Source organism: Triplophysa rosa, linkage group LG1 (genome assembly GCF_024868665.1).
Source record: "Triplophysa rosa linkage group LG1, Trosa_1v2, whole genome shotgun sequence".
NCBI lineage: Eukaryota > Metazoa > Chordata > Actinopteri > Cypriniformes > Nemacheilidae > Triplophysa > Triplophysa rosa.
This window is the reverse complement of record NC_079890.1, coordinates 5,083,078-5,110,845: the sequence shown is the minus strand read 5'-3', so window position 1 is coordinate 5,110,845 and position 27,768 is coordinate 5,083,078. Positions and strand designations below refer to the sequence as shown.

Genomic DNA, 27,768 nt, shown 5'->3' with positions numbered 1-27,768 from the left:
AACACAGATTTAGATGAAACATTTTGTATTTACTATAGTAAACTGTATTATACTTTGCACTATAATATTTTGTTGTATTAATTGTACTAATTGGTTAAATTGTAGCAAATACTGTAGTTTACTTATGTTTACTATGGTAAGACTCAAAAACACTAGTATCTATGAGTTATAGTAGTTTACTGTAGTAAATACTAAAGTACACTAGATCATTTTTCACGTGGGAACTAATTCAAATGTTGGACAAATTTAATTGATACAGCAGTCTTTATAAAGGGAAATATTAGGCTTACTTTAAATGCAGAACTAAGACAGCCAGTAGGTGGCGTCAATTTTCCACTGAGTTAGTGAATCATTTAACCAACTCGTTCAAAACGCTAATTAGAATCATTCGTCCGAGACATTCAAAACACACATTCATTTAGGAGATAAACACCGCAAAAAGGCAGATGTAAGTGTTCAAATGAATATTAATGCTCATATGCAACATTAACTACGGTACTACGATACTACCGTTTCAAAAACAGAGAGGCATCGCGGGTATTTTGAAGTTTTAGCATCGCGATGCTACCGTAGCACCGGTACACTGTGCAACCCTACATGACAGTGCTCTTCTCTATGCCAATAAGCTCCTTCAGATCACTCCTTCGAAATGTGTTGTCCCGCCCCATCGTCAAGCCTGCACTCTGGGGCTACTCAAACATGTAGACCGTGAGGACAAATTGTAAGAGAAGGATATACCTTATTTGGACGTAAATGGGCGTGGAGGATTGAAGTGGGTCCCGTTAAGGAAGAGAACATCTGGACAGCGTCAGAGGAAAAAAGCACGTTTTCGTCTTTTGTTGAAAAGAAAACCTAGAATAAAGTGAAATTCTGTATAAGGTATGTCTGCATCGGATGTTTTCTTATTTCATGTTGGGTCGTAGGCTACTGATCTGTATATGATCTGTATATGTAATATAATTAAAGAGGAGTTATTTTCAAAGACACTTTAGCCTGTGGAATGCGCGTCATACCGTTAGTTGTTTTGTAACAATATCTCAATTTACAGCGTTGATGCATTATATGTACTGAAATAAGTCTGGTTATGCGTTTTAAGATCAAACATCGCCTCGCAAAAGACGATTATCATACAATCATCACTGCGACCATAACTTCATTCTGAACCATCAAACCCTGAACCCCAACAACAACCACACCCTCACCGCATCCGTTAGCCAAGCCAACTTACTTGACGGCAATCGAAGATGTCTACTAGCATTACGCAGAAAAACTGCAAACCCCAACGCTTTAAAACCCGTTCAAAGAGATTTTCTTCACGTCTTCATGTTTTGTTTTGATAGTTTAAAGTGACCAGGCGTATGGTTTGTGTTAGATATGTGTAATATCTTTATTTTCAGTTAAACCTCTCCAGTAGTTTAACTTGTGGTATAATTTGATATGCGTGTTAAACACTGAGCCATAAAAAATATTTTCTTTCCTTTGTGAAACACAATAGGGCTGTCACAATACCAGATTTTGTAACACCTAGAACACATATGGAGATTATTTAGCATATTGAATTGGTAAACATCTGTCAGTTCCTCTGGATTTTGTTTTTCTTCTGCAAAATATTTCACTTTAGGTTGCACAGAATAAAGTCATACAAGTTTGGAATATAAGGGTGTGTTAATGATGACAATTTTTTTATTTAAAATGTGTATATATCTTGTGTTGTTTGCCTAAGCATGTTATTTTTGCTATAAGCAGTGAGAGCATTTCTGTTTGGTAGAGCAGCCTGCATGTACACTTTATAGGTACTGTAAATCTGTCCAAATGCTGGTAAACGCAATACAAATGACAGTATTAAAATAATGCATTTGAGAAAAAGAAGAACTGACCATCACAACTGCCTTGCAAGGAGTTGAAAAGTTCAAGCTCCACACAGAAGAGTTCTCCTTCTGCCATGAACCCTGTTCACAAATAAGTGCTTAAGTACTTTCTTAGAGCATGGTGTTTTCAACATGACTGGAGAATGTCAAATCTGTTAGCCAATGGTATGCTTCCCAAATCGTTTTGCTCTTCGGTTTAGCTTTGTTGATTTAGATTTATATCTTTATATTTACAATCTTTTGTCTTGGCAGATTCACCTGAAGCTGAAGAACAACGATCGTATACATTCGCATCATGCCGCTGGTGGTCTTGCAGCCTTCCCGTCTCATGTGGACACGTCTGGCGGCTTTAGTGTTCACATGCGTGGCGTTTAGCGTGGCCTCCCACGGAGGCAGTCTCCCTGACGGCATGGGCGACTGGTGTGTATTCTGCTGGGCTTTCAGTTTCGCTGGCACCGTTCTCGTGTTGCTTGTGGAGCTTTTGGGTCTACAGTCTCGTGCCCCTGTATCCTGGACCAATTTCCCTATTACCTTTGCTTGCTATGCGGCACTCCTTTGCCTGTCTGCCTCCATCATCTTCCCCCTCTACTTCGTCAAAGGCAGTCGGAATCAAGAGATGCGGGACCACAGAATCGCCTCGACTGTGTTTTCTTGTCTAGCCACCTTGGCTTACCTGGTGGAGGTGAGCCTGGCACGGGCACGACCAGGCGAGGTGGCTGGGTACATGGCAACAGTACCAGGCCTGCTGAAAGTGTGTGAAACCTTTGTGGCCAGTGTCATATTTGTGTTTATCAGTGACCCCGTTTCATATAACAGTCACGCTGCTCTGAAGTGGTGCATGGCTGTGTACTGCATTTGTTTCGTGATATCAGCTGCCATTGTGGTATTGTGTGTTGGGGAATGCACAGGGTGCCTCCCTTTTCCGTTTGCACGTTTTCTTTCTGCCTATGCTCTATTGGCTGTTGCCATGTATCTCACTGCCACTATTATCTGGCCAGTGTTTAAGTTTGACAACAGTCATTCTGGAAGTTCTAGCCGACCAGACTTTTGCCGTGGCGGACCGGGGCTGTGCTACTGGGATAAATGGGTCGCCGTGGCTGTTCTCACGGCTCTCAACTTCCTGATCTACCTGGCGGATCTGGCATATTCTGCCCGACTGGTGTTTGTCACCGCATGAGAGACAGATGTCTGAAGAACAACCATTGTCATCTTTTCACTGAGATTGACATATTTTGAAAGCCAAAGTTAATGAGAATTTAATGTGATTTATGTCATAAACTTATGTGTCATTTCTTATCATGAAGCCTTATGACTTGTGTTAAACTACTGTACATTTCTTTCTGTATTATGTAACTTGAAGCTTCAAATTTGTCACATGCTTTACTGTTGACACATGACCTCATAGTAAAAAAATAATAGAAAATATTTCAAAAGGTTTTTCATCCAAAAACTGGTAAGGTTTTCTTTGTATATTAGCATTGAACACAAAGAACACAAATAAAGATTGAAATGCTGTTAAATCCATGTAACACTTGTCATATTCTGTTGCAGCTCATGATTCACAATTCACATAAAGTTTACAGTGAACACCTCCTTTCAAACAATTAAGAGATATACCAAGTTACAATTTAAGGACAACAATTAAGAAGCATGCATAATAATTCTAAAGTGTATAGATATCACTTACTCAACTGAATAAAATGACTATTTTTTAATATACTGGCCCGATAAAACGACCAGCACATGTTGTACACTGCAAAAAATGACTTTCTACTTTTTTTCTTGTTTTCCAGTAAAAATGTCTACAAATTCTTAAATCAAGTTGCATTTTCTTGATGCGCAAAATGACCTAAGAAAATAAGTGTTGTTTTTAGTAAAAAAATATGAAATTTCAACTCAACTTTATTTATATAGCGCTTTTTACAATTTTCATTGTTACAAAGCAGCTGTACATAAGACATATTGACTATAAGCAAAACAATTAAAGTTGTACCTGTAAAAACAAGAAAAAGGTGAAAATACAGAAGACAGACATACCCACATACGCACGGACGCGCACGCACACGCACACACACACACATGTACACAGACAAGTACTCGCACACACACAGACACACACACACACACAGTGAGAGCACACATTTAAGATAATGGAGAGAGAAGCACGGGTCAAATATAACAGACTATAAATTCCTATATGCAATATTAATTAAGTAAAACTTTAAAATTCTAATTCTAAAGCAGCCCTCCCGGCCAAGCAAATAGTGCCAAAGAACAAGTGGCAAACAGTGGCGAGGAACCCAAAACTCTAATCGAGAAAAAAAACCCTCAGGAGAACCCAGGCCCAACCAGGGGATTCCAGTTCCGCTCTGGCAAAAGCTGCTGCCTCTGCACAAGCTCCACTGAGCTTGCACAACAAGGCTAAATAAAAATAAATAAACTTACTAATAAGGTAAATTATAGTTTTAAGATTATCATTAATAATCTAATAGCATTTGAAATTTTGTGGTGAAGACGTGTCAGGTGACCGCGTCCTTCTTTATCAAGCTCTATCATCTCAGCTCTTGTCAGGTCACTGCTTCCCATTCTCCGCTCTACCATCAGGTCAGGCCATGAACTGCATCCTGCTCACTGTGGTAACCTTGGAACAATGAGACAAGACTGGCTGAGAGTAGAGTACTGTTCTGCACTCTTTGATGCAACAAGTACATCAGTTGTGTTTTTGGTTCCGGTTGATCTAACTAATGCAGCCTAAACCCTCAGAAGATTTATATTATGGAAGTCTAGTGTATGCAAGATTAAAAAGATGCATCTTTAGTCTAGATTTAAACTGACAGAGTGTGTCTACTACAATGAAGTGCCATGGGTATTCATATGTGCAAAATGCAATACCTTGAATTTGAATTTCCTCTTGGCCTGGTCACAAGTCACCAGGCAGTCAAAACCCAAAATGCTACTGGTCTAATTTGATTCAATGATCTATGCTAAGCTATGCTAAAAGTGCTATTGCCAGCCCCGGAGATCGGCTGAATAGATTCCAAAACGGTAAAGCTCAACTTATTAACTCTGGGGGAGTTGGAGAATGAGCCTATTTCCAAAAAAAAGTGGAGTGTTCCTTTAAAGGTACTGCACTTTGGCATTTTTAAGACATGGGACAGACTTGCACTCTTACTTCCTGTCGCGTGCACGCGCTTTCAAGTGGCCGAGACGATATTTGGATGGAGCCAAAGTATATTTTTTTCCGTATGGTGGCATATATGGGGAGTGAAACGCCTCTGAATTGAGAGGAAAAGTAGAGCGGGACTTGATTTAGTCTATTAAGAACTGATTGGATCATTGGAAGATGGGCGTTGCCGTTTCCAAAAAAATGGAGGCAGATTTGAATGCCAGCTTGCAATCAGTCAGTCATTGGAGCCCCGACATTATTGTGACCGGAAGTGAAGAGAGGTCGTATCGAGGGGGGAAGGTGGTTAACTTTTTTGATTAAAGATTAAAAGTGCAAATGAATGAAAAAATAATGATGTGCACGGATAAATAATTTATAATAAATACTGCAACACTGTGTAAAACAATTAGAATTGTCATTTTTTATTTCATGCCAACTTTAAGGATAATCATTACTGAACAAACGTCCACCAATTCCTCAAGATTACACTGCAAGTTATATTACACTGACATCTAGTGGTAGATCTGGTAAAGTATAACTTAGCATAAATCAGTATACTGTAGGAAGCAACAGATTTGCCAGTCCAGTTTGATTATCAGTTTAAGATGTTAAACCAAATTCTAGTTCGGTGTGGTGTCACTGTTTTTTTCTTTCTTTCTATTTTTATTTAACTTCCATGATGCATGGAAAATGAACAACTGGGCAAAATGATTTACCTTATGATGTAAATATTCAGATACGAAACTCTTATTTCAATGTCATATTCTTATATTCTTTTATACTTGTATATGTTTTTGTTACTTTATGTATCTGATTTTAATGCAACAAATTTTCTTTTTTTTTATATTAACTGTCTTGGTAACTAAGTAATTTATTTTAGTTTATAGGCTGTAAAATGGGTGCGATAATCAGGAAAGAAAATGTTTGCAAAACCCTGCAAGCTGGTTGGTTAGATTATGGAATGTACATAAAACAGTAATACAATACATAAAACCCATAGACAAGTCATGAAATTTAATATTTATGTTTATTATTGTGTTTTCAATGCCAAGATACTTTTATAACCACATTCATGACAAGAAATAGACATTCAAGTCTGACATAAATTGAAAAAGAAATTATCCTACTGGTCTACAACAATTCTGTTTTAAATCTTGGAAGCAAGCACACAGTTTTTATTACAATTTGCAAAATGTTACATGTAATTTTTAATTATTTTCAAGAAGACAAAATAAACAATATACTGCCATTTTTAATCAAAATGTTTTAGGGTAAAAATCAGGGATTGTTTCTTCTTGTGGCTCCCATGGAACATTCTGTGAACAAGAGGGTGTGAATGATCTGAAGTAGGAGGGGCAGAAATATGTTCAGAGGACTTGCATTTCTAGTAATTCTGGTAAAACTCATCAGTAGTAGGAAGTGATTCATTGTAAGGGTGTAGCACATTAGCTCTTTGCTAACAGACATAAATAACAACTGAGGAGTATACAGTAACTTTTTGTTAATAAATCTAATGCGAGGCATGCTTGATGTGATTGTAGTAAAATACTTATTATCAGTAATTGTATAAAAAGAAATTGTATATTACAGTGCCTTCGTACGAGAGAAAACAAGAATATGGGAGGTAAGAAAATAAACGAAAATTTATTGTATTATTAACAATAGATTTTTGTTTTTATGCTATTATGACTATGGGGCAGTTTCCCGGACAGAACAGTTCAATCCCAGACTAAAATGCATATTTGAGCTGTCTTAACTGAAAACAGCCTGCATTGACAAAATATATCAGTGCCATTGTTTTCTCTTTAGATGCACACTAGTAATGTTTTTTGTAAGGCGTGTTTGTAAAAACTACTTAAATGTATTAATTTAACTAAGGACTAGTCCTGGCTTAGGCTAATTTTTTAATAACCTTTATGTAGTTTATAAGACTATAATAAACCTTTTTATTATTTAAAAGAAAAGTTCTTTAATAACAATATTCTTCAAATAGCCAACGAGTCTCAACCAAACAAAAGGATTGTACTTCTTGGGAAAACAGGAGATGGGAAGAGCAGTGCTGGGAATACCATTCTTAAGCAACAAGTATTTGTGAGTAAAGCTTCACCTGAATCTGTGACAGCTGAATGTGTGAGCGGTGATAGGAAAGTCTATGGAAAAAAGATCACAGTAATTGACACACCGGGAATCATGGACACGGGTCTCGACGAGGAGATCATCAAGTCCGAGATCATCAGATCTGTGATCGAATGTGCTCCAGGACCTGATGTCTTTACCATTGTTCTGAAGGTCGGAAGGTACACGGCTCATGAAATGGAGATTGTGGATAAAGTTGTGGAATATTGTGGAGAAGACACATTTAAACATTCAGTAGTTTTATTCACTCACGGTGAACAACTCGAGGGTCAGACCATCGAGGAATTTGTGAAGCTAAGTCCAAAACTACAAGAGCTGGTGGATAAATGTGGAGGACACTGTCATGTCATTGACAGTAAATACTGGACGAAACGTCATGTGGGATACAAGAGCAACAGGGTCCAGGTTAAAAATCTTCTTAAAGCCATAGAGCAGAATCTGAAAGACAATGAGAACAGCTGCTACACCAACGAGCTCTTACAAACCGTGGAGGAAGAAATTCAAGAGGAGATGAGGAATATCAAGGAGGAAAATATGGCTCCTGAAGAAAAACGAGAAGTAGCAAAGAAGATTGTTCACAAAAAACTTTTGGTAAGACTTGCAGGAGTGACAACAGGGACATTAACTGGTGCTTTCCTGGGCGTTGGTGTGGCAGTGGCGTCCGTCGTGGCTTTACTTAAAGCGGCAAGCATTCCGGGAGCAGCAGCGGCTGCGGGAGCCACAGGACTAGCAGCAGGAACAGCAGTTGCGGAGGCAGGGATCATCACAGGAGTAGCAGGTTCAGGAATTGCTGCTGGCGTCACAGGAGCTGGCGTTGGAGCAGCAGGCTCAGGAATTGCAGCAGGTATTGCAGGGGTTGGTGCTGGAGCGGCAGGATCGGGTGTTGCTGTAGGTGTCATTTTCGGAGCGGCGGCGCTAGCGGGAGCGATCGGAGGAGGAGTCACTGGATACAGAGCAGCTGAAGATGGTGATTCAGTTTCAGATGCAATAAGGAATGCAGCCAAGCTTAACTATGAGAATGCAAAAGCTGTGGTCAAAAAGGCAGAAAAACACCAACACAAACTCTTTAAAAAGAAGTAGAACTAAATAAAACCTGATATTCAAATTAAGTTGAATAGTAAATTAAATGCATACTGTACGTACTGTATATAGAATTTATCAAACATTTCTGTAAACTGAACTGTACTCTACACTTATTTTTCTACATAATGGAATTTGTTCTCACTGTTTTCCAATTATATGTTCACTTAGTCACACTAAAGTTAAATGTTTTTCCACCTATGCTGTTTGTGTTTAATTCTTTTCAAAAGAATCTAACTAAGTTTTTTTTAAGTGTACCTCATCAAACATTGATAGGTTCCATAAAATGAGTAGTCACAAAAACAGTTATAGAAGATTTTCCGCTAGAGAACATGAATGAGCGTGGATTCTTTGGAATGGAAATCAATCCAATGGGACTCAGAAATCATGTTTATGGATGGAGTAATGAATACAAGTTTTACTGTTACATTTGATCACTTAAATCCACATAATATTTCATTCTAATTAAAGTTCCACAAGTAACGTGATGTTAAGTTACAGATTCTTGAAATAAGGCAAAAAACACATTTTAAATGTTAGATTTTGCTTACTGGCAACACTTTACAATAATGTTGTATTTGTTAACATTAGTAAATGCATTACATGCACACTAACAAAAAGCAATATAGTTTTTCAGCATTTATCAATTAATAAATGTTAACAGATACAAGTGTTAATGATTTATTTTTTATACTACATACATAAAAATGCATATAGCTGTAGACAAGAAGCTGTAGTCTCAGCTAAAGAATTACGTAAGGTAACGTTTCTTTAAATTGTTTTTTCCCCTTAAGAATTGCCAGAGTAGCCTAAAAGAAACAAAAATTGACTCACCTTCAAGCCATAGAACATAAAAAGAGTTCTCTTCACAGCTTTGGTATGCCACTGGATTGTGGAGTTTTATTGAGGCTCAAAAAAGTGTCACGGTCCTACCTTCTTGTTTATGAATTCCTAGTCGTGTGGCAGGATCGGGACAGAGCCCTTAGGTTTTATGTGAGAAAGCCATGAGTTGTTTATGTTTTTTACTTCTCGTGTGTTTTCTCGTGTCTTGTCATTGGATCCGCCCCTCTCGTTTCATGTATTGCTTCCCTGCCGTGTCTAATGTTTCTCACCTGCCCTGTGTCGTTATCCCTCGTTTGTCTTGCCCTATATAATACCCTCATGTTTCATTGACTTGTTGCTCAGTCATTGCGTTTGGTGTGTTTGTAATGTTCCCGTGTTCCTGTCCCGTGCCTTGTCAATGAACTGTGAGTTTTGTGTTTTACCCTGCCGTGTTTAATTGTAAGACGTTTGGTCGTGTTTTTTAGTTTAGTTTTGCTGTTCTTGTTTTTCGTTTTGCCCCATCGAGGGAAGTGTTTCGTTGAGTTCTTGTTTTGTTCTCGTGCCTGTTTTTCCCCCATCGTGGGTGTTTTGTTTTGTCCTTGTATTTAATAAATTCTCTGTTAACCCCTTCACCACCGCTGCTGCCTGCGCTTGGGTTCCTCCACTCCACATTCTTGACAAAAAGTGCATCCATCCACCCATTCATCATGGAATCATCAATAAATTTGGGAAGGCATTTTTGAAGAGTGTGTATGCATTGCTGTGAATGAGAATCTCCTATGTGCATTTGTCAATTCTCATGCGCACATGTGGCTGTCCGGCATGCATTTGTTAATTGATGTGTGTATATGGATCTGTTGCGTCCATTTGTGTATTACTGTGCATGCATCTGGATTTATTGTATGCATTTTTACCTATAGGTTATATTGGTTTGGGAAAATGAGTAATTAAATATTAATTTCCTCAGAAGTGATCTAGAAAACCCGAATACAACCTTTTCTCATTGATTTTGGTCATACAGTATTTGAATACAGGATCCATTTACTGCACTCAGGCCCACTTATATCACCACAATACACTTCAAAACAGTTTCCCCCCATACCCACAACATCATAAGCCACTTTACACTGGTGTAAACAAATCCTAAAAAAAAAAAATGCCTGACTAGAAATGACATTATCCCAGTTAATGGATGGCACCTGATATCCCATTTAACCTCTAGGTGATCTGAAACAATTTCCATATGGGCCTTGCTTTTTTGACCAGAATCATTAAAATGATGAAATGGAAAAAGAAAACATCCCATGAGCATAATATCCCCCCCCCTCTCTCTGTACATACAGTACACGTTTGTTCAGGCATCACTGTAAATCAGGTCGATGATTCAGATTTTGGAAAGGGTTGGAAGCTGTTTTACCCAGATTTGTTTGCCTTACAGGAATTGTACATACATACGGCTGTGTTGGAGTGCGCAGAAAAGTTATTTGACATGTGTCATCGACAGCTATTTCGAAACTACCCTTAAGAATGAATGATAAAGTACAAGAAAGGCAAGGACAGGAAAGAGAAACTCCACCTCTTAAGGTGAGCCTTTAGAGAAAGTCAGAGCAATTGATAACACGCTGTGACATGAGGCTGGACAGAAGACACGACAGCTCTTTCGAAAGAAGGCAGAACCTAAAATGAAAAGACAGCGACAATTACATTTACGCCACCAGGAAGGAATCACCTGCGGTCAGCGGAGGAACTAAAGCAACTGTAAGAAATTAAAGAGAACGTTCCTAGGTTGAAAGTGGGAGCTTGAAAATCTCAGAAGGTAAGAATTGTTTCCTCTAGTATACTGTACATTCCAGTCATATGAGAGTGCATGGTTCAAAGTAGCGTGTAATGTGACGTTTATGATTAATTATTAACAGTTATTATATGTTTGACTATTGAACACGGAGGGTAATAAGGATGTAAATCTTGTCTGTGGGTATTTCATTGTCATTTGATAAAGCAAAAATAAAACAGAGAAGACCATTTAAGTCTCTTATGACTGTGTCACTATAATATCTTTACCAACATGTTAAAAGCTAACTTATGTATACAGTACATTCCAGGTGATCCTTACTAGTCAAATAAAGCTCATCACTTTTTACATCTTATGTCAGCAGGTTTATGTGAGGATTAGCTTAAAATAGTATTCTGTACTCAAGTCTAGTTTATGTTTTATAACACTTTTACAAATAATAAATAACAAAATAGCTCTAAAAAGTGATATGAAAAAAAGTGAAAAAAATCAAATGAAGGTGAAAAAATCGAATGCATGTTTGACTTATGTTCATGTTATCTCCACATTTCCTTATGTCTGTGCACATCACTTGAATATTATCATCTGTGTAAAGCATGCTAAAACACGCTGCTGTCTCAAGCCTGTGTGATACAACAGTCTGCTGAAAAAAAGCACGTAAATTTGACTCAAATGGTAGATTAGGTGGGAAGAAAACAATGTTTAATACACTATAGTTACATTTGTTGAATTTTAGCTTGGGTGTCTGCGGTTTTCAAACACTGAATGAAATGTGCGACTGCTTTGATAGCACAAATCATTTTCATTCAAATTGTAAATCTCTGTTTGAATTCAAAGTCTGGGGACTGGGGTGTGATGATGAATGTATTTCTCTGTTGTGTTGTCACCCAGGGCATGTTTGCATTTGTTGGTGGGTGTGAACCGGTTTTTGTGTGTGTCTGAGGCATTTGTGTCAGCTTATGTCAGACTTGCACCAGACAAAGGCTTAATGCAGTCCAAACACTGGCCATGTTGGAATGTCGGAATGTCAATCCAAGCATGTTGAACATTTAAAAAGTAAATCTGATGACAGTCCAGCCATTCACAGTTTCTTAGCCTATATTTGTAATGGTTTGTTTGGATAAGGGAAGGACTGTGAAAGATTTAACTCTGTTGAAGCAGTTCATGTCTGATCTCGCAATGAGGGAGGGAGTTCTAGGTGGAAAAACTTGCTACAGTTGAAAAATGTCTTATTGCACTCATTCTGTCTTTCTTTCCCAAGACGCCCCCAAGCCATGCTCTACCATATAGCAGTATCTACAGAATGCCTTTAATGGCACTGATCAGGCTACACTGTAAAAAAATTCCCTGTTAAATTACAGTAAACAACTGGCAGCTATATTTGCCAGCACATAGCTGTAATTTTACAGCATACCTACTGTAATCTGCAACAACAGTTTATTACTGTAAAAGACATTATAATTTGCACAATATAATACTGTTATTTTAGTGTTCCTGCTGTGATTTCCATTAATTGTTTATTACCAGAGGTGGGACCAAGTCATTGTTTTCAAGTCCCAATCAAGTCCCAAGTCAAGAGAGGCGAGTCCAAGTCAGGTTGCAAGTCCTGAATGTTAATGGAACTGAATCAATATCACTTTTGTGCCCACAAAAATCACCATTATTGTGATCAGTGTTTGCTTTAGTTGGGCTCCTGATGCTCGGCTTCAGTAAAGTTACTTATTCAGTGGTGTAATAGTGTTTCAGAAAGACCGCTTGTAGACTAAGACAGAAATGCTAAAAAACAAGTTACATGACATTTAAATATATGACGTTTATCATAAAAAAAAGTAATAATACTGATTAATTGATAACTAGTTTGAGTGCTCTGAATTGTAAATGCACATGAACTTCGACAAAATAAACCTGAACATATTACTGACACACTTAGACATCAACACTCATCACACAAACCTCAACAATGGTGACCATTATCAAAGTAATTCAGATAAACAGATCAACTGCAATGCATGCTGGGAGTCATGAATGAGTTTTGTAATGTGATGTTACCCAGCATGCATTGCAGCATGAATTTTACACTGATTCTTCATGTGTTTGTGTGTCTGAGTAGTTAAGCCGTTTTAACAGTTTGTGATTATATTTGTTCATTCCTAAATAAATTCACAGTGTTTTATAAGCTCATACTCCAGTAGCAAAGAACTGAGATTGACAGTGAACAAGAGAAGACAAACTTTAAAATGAATTCATCATTAAACAGAAGTGAGCCTCTGTCTAAGCTTGCTTTGACCCAATGATTGTATTTTAATGCAGCTACAACAGCCAAAGAAAACTAATTTAACATTAAAATAAAAGAGTCAAAAGCCCAACTAAAGCAAACACTGATCACAATAATGGTGATTTTTGTGGGCACAAAAGTGATATTGATTCAGTTCCAGTAACATTCAGGACTTGCAACCTGACTTGGACTCGCTCAGTGGTAAGAGCATTGCATTAGCGACGCAAGGTTGTGGGTTCGATCCCAGGGGATTGCACATACCTATGTTTAAATGAACAGGATAATGCAATGTAAGTCGCTTTGGATAAAAGCGTCTGCTAAATGCGTAAATGTTAAATAACAGTATTATATTGTGCAAATTATAATGTCTTTTACAGTAATAAACTGTTGTTGCAGATTAAAATTACAGCTATGTGCTGGCAAATATAGCTGCCAGTTGTTTACTGTAATTTAACAGGGAATTTTTTTACAGTGTACACATTATTTCATTACAGAAAAAATGATCACTTTAAAACAAACACAAGAAAAAATATGAATAATGCAGCAGCTAATTAAACAGTCAACTTTCTTTAGCCGGTTGGGTGTAAAGCATAACCTTTCATCAAAACATTTTTTTGTGTTGCACAGAAATGACATCCATTCTGGTTTTGAATGAGACGAGGGTGTGTAAATGTTGACAGAACATTGTCTTTTAGTTTAGTAATGTGTGATAATCATCATCCTGTCTCTCCTCCAGCCCTGGCTATCTATACCTCATCACTGAATGATGAGTAATTTCACAGATGAAACTTCCGGTTACCAAAAGGTTTTTCTTAGGTCAAGAGGTAAAGGAGTTTGCTCTTTCTAGTTGATATACTTCTCATTTAAATCTGTATAGACCATCTTTTTGAGCAAACAGTCAACATAAATTATAACAACACAAATCTACACTGTATGTATGATACAAAAAAAACTTGATGGAAAAACTTGAATGAAAAAGAACTAGAACATCAGCATCTAGCAGACTCTGGCCTACCCTATTTGTAGTTTTTATGAGACCACAAGTTTGTTATGACTGAAGTTGTATTAGATTTTCTTTTCTTATGTATTTGTCATACCTAAAATGCATTTGTAGTGCATAGAAAAACCCAAAAGACATCATGGTTCTCAAACAGATATTGGAGGAGGGGAAACTCACCCCCATCACTTTCATGGCTCTGTGCAGATCTTAGTTGCACTTGATCCTTGTTCCTAAAGGCAAGCCTCCTGATACAGTCCTTGACATCCTTAGTAATATGTGACCGTGGACCACAAAACCAGTGCACTGTAAAAAAATTCCCTGTTAAATTACAGTAAACAACTGGCAGCTATATTTGCCAGCACATAGCTGTAATTTTACAGCATACCTACTGTAATCTGCAACAACAGTTTATTACTGTAAAAGACATTATAATTTGCACAATATAATACTGTAATTTTAGTGTTCCTGCTGTGATTTCCATTAATTGTTTATTACCAGAGGTGGGACCAAGTCATTGTTTTCAAGTCCCAAGTCAAGAGAGGCGAGTCCAAGTCAGGTTGCAAGTCCTGAATGTTAATGGAACTGAATCAATATCACTTTTGTGCCCACAAAAATCACCATTATTGTGATCAGTGTTTGCTTAAGTTGGGCTTTTGACTTTTTTCTTTTAATGTTAAATTAGTTTTCTTTGGCTGTTGTAGCTGTATTAAAATACAATCATTGGGTCAAAGCAAGCTTAGACAGAGACTCACTTCTGTTTAATGATGAATTCATTTTAAAGTTTGTCTTCTCTTGTTCACTGTCAATATCAGTTCTTTGCTACTGGAGTATGAGCTTATAAAACACTGTGAATTTATTTAGGAAATAACAAATATAATCACAACCTGTTTAAACAGCTTAACTACACAGACACACAGACACATGAAGAATCAGTGTATGAATCTCAACAATGGTGACAATCAACAAAAGAAAACTTCATGCTGCAATGCATGCTGGGTAACATCATAGTACAAAACTCATTCATGACTCCCAGCATGCATTGCAGTTGATCTGTTTATCTGAATTACTTTGATAATGGTCACCATTGTTGAGGTTTGTGTGATGAGTGTTGATGTCTAAGTGTGTCAGTAATATGTTCCGGTTTATTTTGTCGAAGTTCATGTGCATTTACAATTCAGAGCACTCGTACTAGTCATCAATTAATCAGTATTATTACTTTTTTATGTTAAATGTCATATGTTTAAATGTCATGTAACTTGTTTTTTAGCATTTCTGTCTTAGTGCACAAACGTTCTTTCTGAAACACTATTACAACACTGAATAAGTAACTTCGCTGAAGACAAGGATCAGGAGCCCAACTAAAGCAAACACTGATCACAATAATGGTGATTTTTGTGGGCACAAAAGTGATATTGATTCAGTTCCATTAACATTCAGGACTTGCAACCTGACTTGGACTCGCCTCTCTTGACTTGGGACTTGATTGGGACTTGAAAACAATGACTTGGTCCCACCTCTGGTAATAAACAATTAATGGAAATCACAGCAGGAACACTAAAATAACAGTATTATACTGTGAAAATTATAATGTCTTTTACAGTAATAAACTGTTGTTGCAGATTACAGTAGGTATGCTGTAAAATTATAGCTATGTGCTGGCAAATATAGCTGCCAGTTGTTTACTGTAATTTAACAGGGAATTTTTTTACAGTGTAGGTATATACATGGGTATATTTGTAGCAACAGCCAAACATTGTATGGGTCAAAATGATAGATTTTTCTTTTATGCTAAAAATAATTAAAATATTAAGTAAAACCATGGCAAATGACTCAAGGTACAAATTCTGGTATAAATTTGAGTTAATCCATCTTATTCCTCAGGGTGCGCACATTACAGAACAACGATGGCAGAGGTGGTCTGTTTCCTCTTCTTCATTACCTCTGTCTTACCCCCATCGTCTGCCTCTTTGGTGTTGTCTCTGCAGCCTGTCCACATTTTCGGGCTGGCCGTCTTGCCATCGATACCTCCATGGTTTAGATTGCGATCTTTGTAATTCCTTGGGTATGTCGGCCAAATGCTGTGTTTTTGCCCAGCCAGAGGCTCGAATCGTTGACGCACATTTCTTGTTTGTCCCCATGAAGTGTTGTTGTTAGACAACAGCCCTCTGCAAAAAGCCAAAAAAGTAGTCGCCCCCTCCCCCTAAAAAACACAATTTCACAGTGTTTACATAAAATTAACACAAAAACAGAAACAACGGGGTGTATTAATCGCACATTCACTGTAAACACAAAACTATGCGGCACCACAGTTGTCCGGGTTGCATACAACCCTAAGCTTCTGCTTTTTACGTTCTCTAGTATGTTCTTTTCTTTGACTTTTGCCTCCTTTTCTGCATATACAGTATCTCTCTGTCACTCTGGTTCCTTTCCCACAGAGTTTTAAGGAGTTTATTTTCAGGCCACGTACAAGTACTTTATGGGTTTAACTTGGTTGACCTGATAGGAAGGTCTGGTTGACAAGGTAGTATGATGAGATAACAGTCACGTTAGAAAGACTTCCAATATTGCTTTAGTGAAAAAAAATATTCTGTAATTTATCCGAGAGACATTTTTTGCTATGCTAATGCATTTACTAATGCACAATTAGTGGCTCTGTGGAAATAATTGCTGCTAGGGGCTAGGGTATTGTTTGAGATGTTCTGTGACGTTTACTTTTATCTTTCTGACAATGTCCTTTCTATTTCCTTTTCTTTCAGATGGCCTACAACCACACCGACCTCCATGTTTCCTCTCCTCCTCTGTCCTTTAACATGTCAAACCAACTTTTCTCCAATACCACCAATGGAAAGGGAAGAGTTATCGACTCGATTATGAGCAACAGCGGTGGAGCAGTCGCCGGCGCTGCGATCCTCGGCCTTGTGTGTCTCCTCGGTGTCCCTGGAAACATCTTCATCGTCTGGAGTATCCTGGCTCGAGCTCGTCTGCGTTCCATCACCACACTCCTGATCCTAAACCTAGCCTTAGCCGATGGATTCCTCATGCTGCTGACGCCATTTTTCCTTGTTTACTTAATTAAACGCAGCTGGATTTTTGGCCTTGCACTGTGTAAAATTCTGTTCTACCTCTGTTGCGCCAACATGTACGCTTCAATATTTTTGATAATGCTAATGAGTCTGCACAGGCTGGTTGCTATAGTGTGGCCAAAGCGTGTTGGTGCCTTAAGCAACCGCAGGACAGTCCTTAGGTTGCTAATTGTATTGTGGATTCTTGCTCTGGGACTCTCTGTGCCCACTTTGTTTTTCAGGATTGAAAGTGGTTCAGAAAGTCAGAAAGTGTGCGACTGTAAACACTCAAAACCACAATATGTGAGTTTAAAGACAAATTACTCATTGAAAATAATAACAACCGTCACTACAACAATAACATTTAAGTGTAATATGCATTTATAATGCATCACATATAATTTACAACATCCCTTGTGTATTAATAGGCTACATCATGCAGTATGTCTTATGTATTTTATCATCTGTGTCATTTATTTCAGGCGGTGTTGCAGTACTGTTCGGAAACTGTGCTCGGCTTCTTGTTGCCATACGGGGTGATCATAAGTAGTTATGTGTGTATCCTGCGAAGAATTCGCAAGACCAGGTTTCGTAGACGCATCCGCAGTGAGAAACTCATTCTAGTCATTGTCGTCTCCTTCGGTCTTTTCTGGCTACCTTACCACGTCATAAATATGGTGCAGGTGTGTGTGTGTCATCATCTATTAAGAAATAAACCGAATATAACAAACAGGGGTTAAAGAGTATAAGGGACCTTTACACTATGGGTTATGCCACACTATGATTGATATGATTGGCCACATTACGTGACCACAAAACTGATACAATTTTCTTAATTATCAGACATGAATGTATATTTTATACTATTCATCAAGATATCGCTGTAATCCCATTCAAGGGAATAATGTTTTATTTGCGCAGGTCACTGCTGCTTTATATCCAAAAGATTCGCTGACAAAAGTGAGGTAAACAAACACACTCTCAGACACATACAACAAAATGACCAACGAAATCTACCAAGAACACAAAAAATAAGCGCAGGGTTTAAGATATGCTTTATTTAGGTGTTAAATTACGGTGCAAATACCACTAAACAGACGAGAGGCAATGTTAGTAAATGGCTTTGCATAATTTATTTAAATACTCTCCTCCCATAAAGTTTGCGTCTGAAAAGTACATTCCTACAAATGCATATGCAGTAGGGCCAGTCGCAAAAACACCTTTTCAGGGCTAATTTTTACTTTAGGAAAACCTGACAGGTGTAAATGACAAGAAGGTGAGAAATTATGGCAGAATTTTCATTTGTGGGTGAACTATCACTTTTAATATGAAAATACTCACCCAAATTATAAACGAGTGGGGAAAGCATTTAAAATCAATATTAATGTTTCCAGCAAAATTGTATTACCCTTAATGATACAGGGCTCAATATCTTGAGGCAAAATCACATTACCGTTTTGATGCACTTCTTGGACTTGTTAAATGTGTTTCATTACTAGTTTATGTATGGCTTCATTCTAAAAAAAAAAAAACTCAAGACCACTTATAAATAAAATACTTTTATTGACGGAAAATGAAAACTGAAAAAAAAGAGGATTTGCACAAAAAAATCTTATTCATTTTTAGACAACATAATGTGTATAGCCTTCCTGGGGTGTGCTTTTGGATTGGTCTCCTAAATTTTCACCAGAGATGTGTTTATTCTGACTTATTATTTGGACATATTAAACTGTGACTATGTGAACATGTTGTTCTTGTCTTATTAAGAAAATTATTTTTCTTTATCCTCTGACAGACTGGATAAAATTTGGACATCATTCCGGGCCCTAACCTCTACTGTGGCATTTGTCAGTAGCTGCATAAACCCTGTTCTTTACACCTTTGCTGGAAAGTCATATATCCGACGTGAGGGTCTTGCCTTCATGGCACGGCTGTTTGAGGGCACGGGGTTGGAGTCAACATTGAAGATCAGGCGGAGCAATCAGAACAGTCGAGATCGAGAGAAAGAGACGGATGAAAAAGAGAATTTGAAAGACAAGGACCCAGATTCCACCATCAGTGCTAATGCGAACATGAGTATTAAAGTTGTCCCACTTAAAAATGGAAAGTGAGAACACGGCATGACCTTGCTGTGGGCTATTGGTGGGAAAATTTTACGTACATTGACAGCGTTGAACCAGCTTCTGCTTTGCGTTCTATCAGTGTGTTACATACATTTGTATAAGTTACTGAATGTATGTAGGTTAGACTGAACAATGCTCTAACGTGGTTTAAAAGGACAACTTGTACTTTTGTGAAAGATGGCTCATGATAGCACATCTAGAAACAGCATAAACTATTGTGGAGTTAGGAGACTAATGTCCAGACAATGGGAGAAAGACCATGACTAACAAAAAACATCCTACACATACGTCACTGGATAAGGACTAAGGGCCTGATCAGACAGAACGCGTCTTTTGCTGTGAGACGCGCCTCATTTGAATTGTTTTCAGTTGGCAGGGAGCGTTTTGCGCGCTGCTTATGCGCCGGGCGCCTCGCGTTTCTGCCGCCTGCTGCGCCTCGCGTTTTTGGCGGAGCGCTCTGAGCGCCCGAAGTTGAAAAAACTCAAATCTGAGCAGAAAAGCGCTTGACGTCATGTGCGCTTTTTTCCATTGTCCAATCGAATGAGTGGAGAGGCGGGGCTTCCCTTGTGGCAATGCTCGGAACGCATGGAGACATGGAGGAGAAACTTGTTGTGGCTGTTTCGGGTTACCTAGCAACATACAAAAAACGCTGCGTGCTGCTCTTTTCAAAGAGTCACCAAAAGAGCAGCGCGGCGCGCCTCGCGTTTTCGAACATGAAAAGCGCGTTCTGTGTGATCGTACCGTAAGACTGCCTTTTTAGACTTTCGAAAGAGGATATCTGCCTTAAACTAAACAACGGTTTGTAAAATTTCAGGATTTGTGATTGAAAAAGTATACAATCTGATGATGATGACTGGCTTTTCAGAATAATTGGCCCTGGTGGTTTATAATCACAGTAAAGCCAAGGCAAACTTTACAACAGCGACTTTGAAATATACTACAGGAAAAAATGAAGGAAGTTATGTGAACACAACATACATTAAGGATCCTCAAAAGTTTAAGGTCATTTACTCATTTTTTATTATAATAATTTATTTCTACATTTCAGAATAATAGTACACCCAGGACAACAGAATAAGAGCAAAAAAAAGGCATGAAAATTGCTCCAAATAATCCACAACAACAAATATTTTAATATATTTGAGCATCTTAGCCAACCTTGAAGTAGCTATTTTATCAACCTGTTATAGGCTGAGATGCTTTTTAAACAGTACTGAAAAGGTTCCAATCTGTTGGCCTCTTACTGGTTCCATTTTTCATTTAGAAGTCAAATATGTCACAACCTTTTTTGAAATAATATTGTTGTTTTGTAATAAGAAGAGAAGAAAATAAGTTGGCACAATTTTGTTGTTTACAAAACTCATTTTAAAACATAAGCTTTTTTAAGTCAATGCATTGCAAACCTGTCATTCAAGTGACCCTACACGTTTGACCATTTAACATTAAATGTTTCGGTTATCAAGTTATTTTTATGTTACCAAAAGGTATTTGGTAGACTTTATCACTTTATGCCATACATCTGTGTGTGAAGTTGCTTGTTGGTGTTGCTACAACTGTTGCTTTAATATTATTGGTGGACTGTATGTCTGGCCATAGGTGAGTTAACGTGGGTAAGACATATAAACCAAGATAACCTTCTATTTGTCACGGTTTCCCTCTGTTTCTCCCCGTGTTTTCCCCAAGAACTTCACTTCCCATGATCCTTCACGCTCCCGCACCTGTGTCTCCTCTGCAATCCCTGCACCTGACAGTCATCAGCCCCATCACAAGGACACTATATACTCTGCCTGTGTAATGTTTCCTTGTCTCGTCATAAATGTAATGATAATTGTTACTAGTGTATCCTACCGCCGTGTGTGTCTATTAAAAAGTATATTGGACATTACTCCTACCTTCGTCGGTCATCCCTGCTGTACACTATTTGGACAAGAAAATAGTAGTGATGGTGAAATTAAGCTTTCCGAAGCACCAAACCTTTTCCCTCAAGTGTATCATTAAAATGTTCGTTACTCGAAGCTTTTTAACACTGCGCACACTAACGACAGCAGTCTGTGCAGTTGACTGGCTGCAGAAACCTAAAGATTTAAAGCGTGGATCAAGCAAAATTGGCAGAATCATGACACTCATAGTCTCATATGTAGACATCCGCTCAGAAAGAAGTCTTATGAGGTTGTTGCACAATTGCAAAGCTGTCTCATCTTGAACCTGTGAGGTCTTTGAGGTAATTGCATGCCTCAGCATTCGTGTTAGTGGAATAACCTTTGACCCTGACACTCTCTTCTCCTCTGACAATTCAGTGGAAGCCTCATTGAAGTGACACATTACACCGGAAGCGTCATTGAAGTGACACATTACACCAAGACATTCATTTACTATCTGGTACTCTTCTGAAGTCAAAGGTGTGAGGTTTGTCTTCAAAGTTACCAAAGCAGCACCTACTGGCTCCCTCTGAGCAAAGACACGCTCTAACATGGCATATGTGCTGTTCCAACGCGTATCCACCTCCTGGATCAACTTATGATTTGGTTTGCCCATCTGATTTTGTAACACCAATAATCTTTCTCTTGCTGTTGTGCTGGACCTGAAATGAGCAACAATTTTTCTTGCCTTTAGTGTAATATCCACTAATCCTGGTGTTTGTTCTATTGCCTTCTTCACAACCAGGTTTAGAGCATGTGCTATGCAGTTTGTGCAGCGCAGATTCAGGATGCTGGCACATGCTGTCATGTTGGCAGCAGCATCAGTTACCAGACATCTAACTTTGTTTTGAATGCCCCACTCCTCAATCAAAGCTTTCACTTCAGCTATATTTGCAGAAGTGCGAGCATTTGAAAACTTTCCCACCCCCAGTAAAACTGTGGACATCTGATCATTTTCATTTATAAAATGGCATGTCACTGCCAAATAGGCATCCGTATGAAGAGATGTCCACATATCGGATGTGAGGCTTACAGCTCTGGCCTTTTTCACCTCTTCTTTTGCCTTCTCTTTGGCCTCCTTGTATTTTTCATCCACCATTTTCTTTAATGAAATGCAAATTCCTTAAAACCAGAATCTTCCAACAATTGAAAATGGCTGGTAATATTTAACTATCATATTGACCAAGGCCCCATCAATCATTTGTTTTCTGATCCCTGAAAAACAGAAAAGTATTTAAAATACAGTAAATCAAGTAATACATAACTATGCACTACTTAAGATATCTCATTGTAAAGACAGAAATTCACAAACAAATTAATGACTGATCAGAAGCGTTATACCTTGGTTGATAGTACATGGTCCATTTGCAGTAGATGTGCTCTCATGTTTAGCTCTAAAATGTCTCAGCATTGAGGGTGTGTTGTTGTAAAGCTGTTGAGAACAAATTAGGCACTCTATAGAGTAAACATTTTAAGTCCATGCAACTTTTGTTTAGGCAAAAGTGTATTTTTGTACACAAAAAATAAAAAAATATGAAATAATAATATCCTCCTGGGACCCAGGAATAGACTTTGACCACTGTAGTAGACATTATATCTGAGTGAATTTCTCTGACACCACACATGTAACAGTTGTACAGGATAAGTAGATTCCCTGTCAAGAGCACATTACTTTCAAAGAGACCAAATGTTTGAAGTTTTTACCATGACAAAAACTTCTTAGTCTTTAAAAATGACTGAATTAATATAAAGATTAAATGAAGCACTTTTGCAGAAATATAACAAATATGACTTTCTGTTACAAAACAGGGCCACCGTAGAGGACATCAGGGGCCAGTTGCATAAACAAAGCCGTTATGTTAACTTAAGACAGTGTCTTAAGTGATAGTTGTAACGGTTTCAGCACCACCGGCCACGCCCCCCATGTCGTCACCGCCAGCTCGCTTCACCCGTTCCCTCTCCCCGGAGTTTTGAACTCAATTTCCCAGCATGCACCACACATCCACCATTTTTGATTAGTCCACACCTGCATCACATCATCAGGACTCTATTTAAGTTTGCACCTTTTTTGTTCTTCACGGTTCAGTCGTGTTGTCTTCAAAGCAATTCTCAACCCCGATAAGTAGTTTCCTGTTTTTGAATACTTACCTGTTTTTGAATACTTACCTGTTTTTTTGAATACTTACCTGTTTTTTGAATACTTACCTGTTTTTTGAATACTTACCTATTTTTTGAATACTTACCTGTTTTTTGAATACTTACCTGTTTTTTGAATACTTACCTGTTTTTTGGATATTCCTGTTTTTGCATTCTTACCTGTTTTTGGATACTTACCTGTTTTTGGATACTTACCTGTTTTTGGATACTTACCTGTTTTTGAAATAAACTCCTTTTCCTTATCTACCTCAGTGGTGTGCCCTCCGTCTACCAGAACCCTGACAGTAGACTGAACCCCAGACTCCACCTCGGCCCATCGACCCTGTGACGTCCCCTCAGCCTCATCCTCCCTCGTCTGCATCATTGTCCGGTCGTCCACTGGCTCGGCCTGGCTCCCTCCTCTCTCCGGATCCGTCTGGGTCGGTCGGCGAGCCGCCTTCGCCTAAGGACTCTGCTCCTCCTGCTACGCCTCGTCGCTCCGTCCCGTCAGCTCTGTTGGCCTTCTCCCTCCCGTCGACTACTCCTTGGTCATCAGTCGCTCCGGTCTCGCCGCGGACTCCCAGGTCTCTGCCTCCGCCTCGGTCGAGTGCGACTTTGATTCCGCTGGATCCTCGGTGTCACCCTGGCTTATCGGCTTTCTGTCTCCGACTCGGACTCCACCTCCACCTGGGTCGCCTCTATCAGTCGGTTCCTTGACGTCGTCAGCCTCTCCTCCTCCTCCACGGCGCCGTCCTCCATCGGCTCCTTCGGCGGTCACCATCAGGGTAGTGGTCAGGATTCTCGCTGGTTCCTCCTGCTCCGGTCCCCTTCTATCTCTGCCCTGGCTCCTTCTCCCATCTACACCCTCTTGGTTCTTCTGGTTGTCTGCCCGTCCTCATCTGTCTTCTACCAAACTCCGTCCTCCTCCTGAACCCCCACCTGTCCTCCTCTGTTGGATATGTTACGGCGTGAGGTCACGCCTTTTCGGGAGGGGGCGTACTGTAACGGTTTCAGCACCACCGGCCACGCCCCCCATGTCATCACCGCCAGCTCGCTTCACCCGTTCCCTCTCCCCGGAGTTTTGAACTCAATTTCCCAGCATGCACCACACATCCACCATTTTTGATTAGTCCACACCTGCATCACATCATCAGGACTCTATTTAAGTTTGCACCTTTTTGTTCTTCACGGTTCAGTCGTGTTGTCTTCAAAGCAATTCTCAACCCCGATAAGTATTTTCCTGTTTTTGGATACTTGCCTGTTTTTGGATACTTGCCTGTTTTTGGATACTTGCCTGTTTTTGGATACTTGCCTGTTTTTGGATACTTGCCTGTTTTTCCTTATCTACCTCAGTGGTGTGCTCTCCGTCTACCAGAACCCTGACAATAGTATGACCAATTAGCGGTTAATCAAAGGGCAATCAGTTTAATCTCATAGTATTTATTTAGACCAATGAATGAACATACTTAGAAAAAAATGTGATAACTAACTAGTCTTACTAGTCTTAGCAGTTTATGCAGGAAGTAAATCATGTTTACCAGGCAGTTTGGGAGGACACAAGTGAATAGGGAAAGTAATTATATATCAATATTCCTATGAAATATTACATATTACTATGAAAACATTGTAAATTATTACTCCTATTATTACACTACATTTTTCATTACTGTTGACCCAAGAACACAATAATATGCAAATTAGATACAGTTTATAGATACATTGTATTGAATGGGTCTGCCCATTTATAGCCATTTTGCCCACATATTGCATAAATTATAGTATATTAATTCATTCCATTAGCTTTCACAACATGGATAATGATTACTGTTATACAACATTGTGATAGATGATCATAGCTTTCCTGTAGCTCAGTGGCTAGAGCATGGCGCTAGCAACACCAAGGTCATTGGTTCGATTCTAGGATTGTACTAACTTACAAATGTATAGCATAATGCAATATAAGTCACTTTTAGCGTTTGCCAAATGCATAAATGTAAATGATTAAAACATACAGTAAGCATAACATAACATATGAATAAAGGAGAAAAAAATATGTTTTTCGTTTACATTTTTCTGTTGAAGTTTTCTGTATTTTGAGGTTCTTGGCGTATCTGGTTGGGTCCCATCGGATTTTAAAAGTGTCTTATACTGTCGTTTTGATGCCATGATGATTTCAGGGTATTCTCTACTGGATTCTACAGCTTTTATTTTGAGTATGTGACCAATCAAGTGTCTTAGTGTTGCCTTCAGCCAATCAGAGCAGCAGATGGTACTCACTTCGCTGGATGCTCCCGCACTACGCGACGTCTTTTGCAGCAGGATACGTTACTATGACACAATGCCGTTCCAGTTTGCAATTTATTACTTACATGATAAGTCATTAAAAGTGGAGAGTACATCGATCCTTCTAGCTAATATAGATCAGCTTAGTCAAGTTACGTCAAAACCTGACCTTGATAGAGATGACAATTGGCTAGAAATAAAGTGGCCTACACGTAAAGAACCAGAGAAGACTGTGCCTGCAAAAGTCATGCTGTTTGGAGGTCTGTCTGTTTTTTATTTCTTCTATACACTTTCAAGTGTTTTATTGCGCTATTGTGTCGCTTTTTTTGGTAACGTTAGCAGGTGTAAGCTAAACTTTATTTGCACCTATTATAACAGATCCGTTCAAAGACCTCGTCGTGAAGGAAAACTTACTTATTTGGGGAAAGGACATATGGAAAAAGGATGAAAGCAGGGGTGTTCATGTCAAAAAGAAAATGTTGGACACCAACAACAAGATGGAGGCTAAAAAAGCCAGGCTGGTGAGTGGATATGGATAAGTATGTAATATTGACAATTTGATAGTAATAGTGATGTTTAGTGATCTAAACATCTATTGAGGAAAAATCTCCTATACTCTTGTCATCAGAGTCTCTAACTAACGTTACCTCAGGTAGTTCACGACTGTGCGCACTTGGAAAAAACGGATGAATGATCATGTTAATTTTTTTAATTCTTTCCAGAAGAGTAGTACTTAGTTTTTCTCTGTTTGTACTTAAATTGGGGAATTGTACGCATTATGGAGCAATAAATATGGAGCAAACTATATGGAGCTAACAAACTAAATATGGAGCAAACTTACTGCAACTAAAAAAGTTGCAGTAAGTAGTATTTTTGAAAAGGAAAATGTATTTATTGATTTAGAGTTTCACCTTAAATTAAATACTGTAAAAAAACTTTTTGTCCTGCCATTAGGGGGCAGTGGGGCTCAGCCGCGTGACGTCATCAAATGTCGTTCTTTCTCTCGCCTCTGAGCTTTCAAGTGCACAAGTTAGTTTTTCAACGGGTTTATCGCGAAAGTAGTAGCAAAAGTCAAGGTGGGAACATTTGAAACTGCAGGGAAAGGTTTGAGAGGTTGTAGATGCCTATTTGTGGTTGCAATTCAAATCTGAATCTAGGAAAACGTGTAAATATGTGCTATGCATTTGTATCTGCCAATGTATTTTGTAAATGCCAGTTTACACATTTGTGACTACTTTTCTGCAACTTCAAATGCAGAAGACAGATTTGTGAGTTTTGTCCACGAGTGCAAATCTCAACATTCAACTTCAGTTTTTTATTTTACAAGTTTTCACATTGGGGTTGTGAGTGTACATTTTAGTGTACATGTACAAATACTTACTTTACAAGTTCACAAATTAAAATCTACATGCTCTCAAGTTTTGCTACTGAAATACCTTCATAAATAAACACTATATATGTTTAATTCATAGTCGGAGCTATAGAGACCTCTTTCATGCAGGAAGTCCACAAGTAAGACTTCTACAACTAAAGGGAAAAAAATTACAGCATTAAAAATACAGTACTTTTTCACTGGAAGGCCATTTCATAAAAAGCCAAAGAATATGAAGTTATTAGTTTCTTAAAAGACATGCAGCACACTGTTCTAATCACATTAAGCTTATAAATAAAGTGTGTCATGCTGCCATCTCCAGCAAAGCAGTAATCTCAGATATAACAAAAATTGGTCAAATAAAGCTTTAGATGCAAAGCAAAGATTCATTGTGACTGCTGTCAAAATATTTTCTAATCAGAAAAAAACCTGCATCAAATTTCAGTATATCAGCATGAATGTGACATTGTGAAGGTGTTAACATTTTTTTTATTTATTACCCCCTACATTTTTTTCAGGCAAAGCAAACCAAGATTAAAGAGACAGCCAGAGACCAGGTGTTACAAAAACTGAAGAGTTCCCTTTCTCAGAGCAGGGCCGTAGACACACAAGATCAAAGCACCAGCTCTGAGGATGAAGTTCCACAATGTCTTCATAATGTATGCATACTGTTTTATTGAGTATTTGGCTAATTTTTTTTGGCTTGAATGTTTTATAAACTGGACCGCACTAAA

At 38.5% G+C, this 27,768-nt stretch overlaps 3 protein-coding genes across 3 annotated transcripts; all 3 read left to right on the top strand.

The window, feature by feature from the left end:
* Positions 1-653: 653 nt before the first annotated feature.
* myadma (myeloid associated differentiation marker a) lies at positions 654-3,500 on the top strand. The gene is made up of 2 exons (XM_057343534.1): positions 654-879; positions 2,121-3,500. The coding sequence occupies exon 2, from the start codon at positions 2,164-2,166 to the stop codon at positions 3,043-3,045; it is 882 nt and encodes a 293-aa protein (XP_057199517.1). The 5' UTR covers positions 654-879; positions 2,121-2,163; the 3' UTR covers positions 3,046-3,500.
* Positions 3,501-6,454: 2,954 nt separating this feature from the next.
* On the top strand, positions 6,455-9,818 carry LOC130559943 (GTPase IMAP family member 7-like). The gene is made up of 2 exons (XM_057343343.1): positions 6,455-6,658; positions 7,028-9,818. The coding sequence occupies exons 1-2, from the start codon at positions 6,652-6,654 to the stop codon at positions 8,248-8,250; spliced, it is 1,230 nt and encodes a 409-aa protein (XP_057199326.1). The 5' UTR covers positions 6,455-6,651; the 3' UTR covers positions 8,251-9,818.
* Positions 9,819-10,612: 794 nt separating this feature from the next.
* Positions 10,613-21,200, top strand: ltb4r2a (leukotriene B4 receptor 2a). The gene is made up of 5 exons (XM_057343365.1): positions 10,613-10,888; positions 16,896-17,504; positions 17,684-17,884; positions 18,123-18,166; positions 18,997-21,200. Exons 2-5 carry the CDS (start codon positions 16,896-16,898, stop codon positions 19,310-19,312), a joined length of 1,170 nt encoding a protein of 389 aa, XP_057199348.1. The 5' UTR covers positions 10,613-10,888; the 3' UTR covers positions 19,313-21,200.
* Positions 21,201-27,768: the final 6,568 nt, after the last annotated feature.

What these genes read in the sequence shown, in the direction of transcription:
- myadma (XM_057343534.1), top strand. Translation starts at nt 2,164, where the DNA reads ATGCCGCTGGTGGTCTTGCAGCCTTCCCGTCTCATGTGGACACGTCTG.
- ltb4r2a (XM_057343365.1), top strand. Translation starts at nt 16,896, where the DNA reads ATGGCCTACAACCACACCGACCTCCATGTTTCCTCTCCTCCTCTGTCC. An exon ending in AACACTCAAAACCACAATAT is followed by an intron (nt 17,505 to 17,683) that starts GTGAGTTTAAAG and finishes CATTTATTTCAG; the next exon opens with GCGGTGTTGCAGTACTGTTC. An exon ending in GATTCGCTGACAAAAGTGAG is followed by an intron (nt 18,167 to 18,996) that starts GTAAACAAACAC and finishes ATCCTCTGACAG; the next exon opens with ACTGGATAAAATTTGGACAT.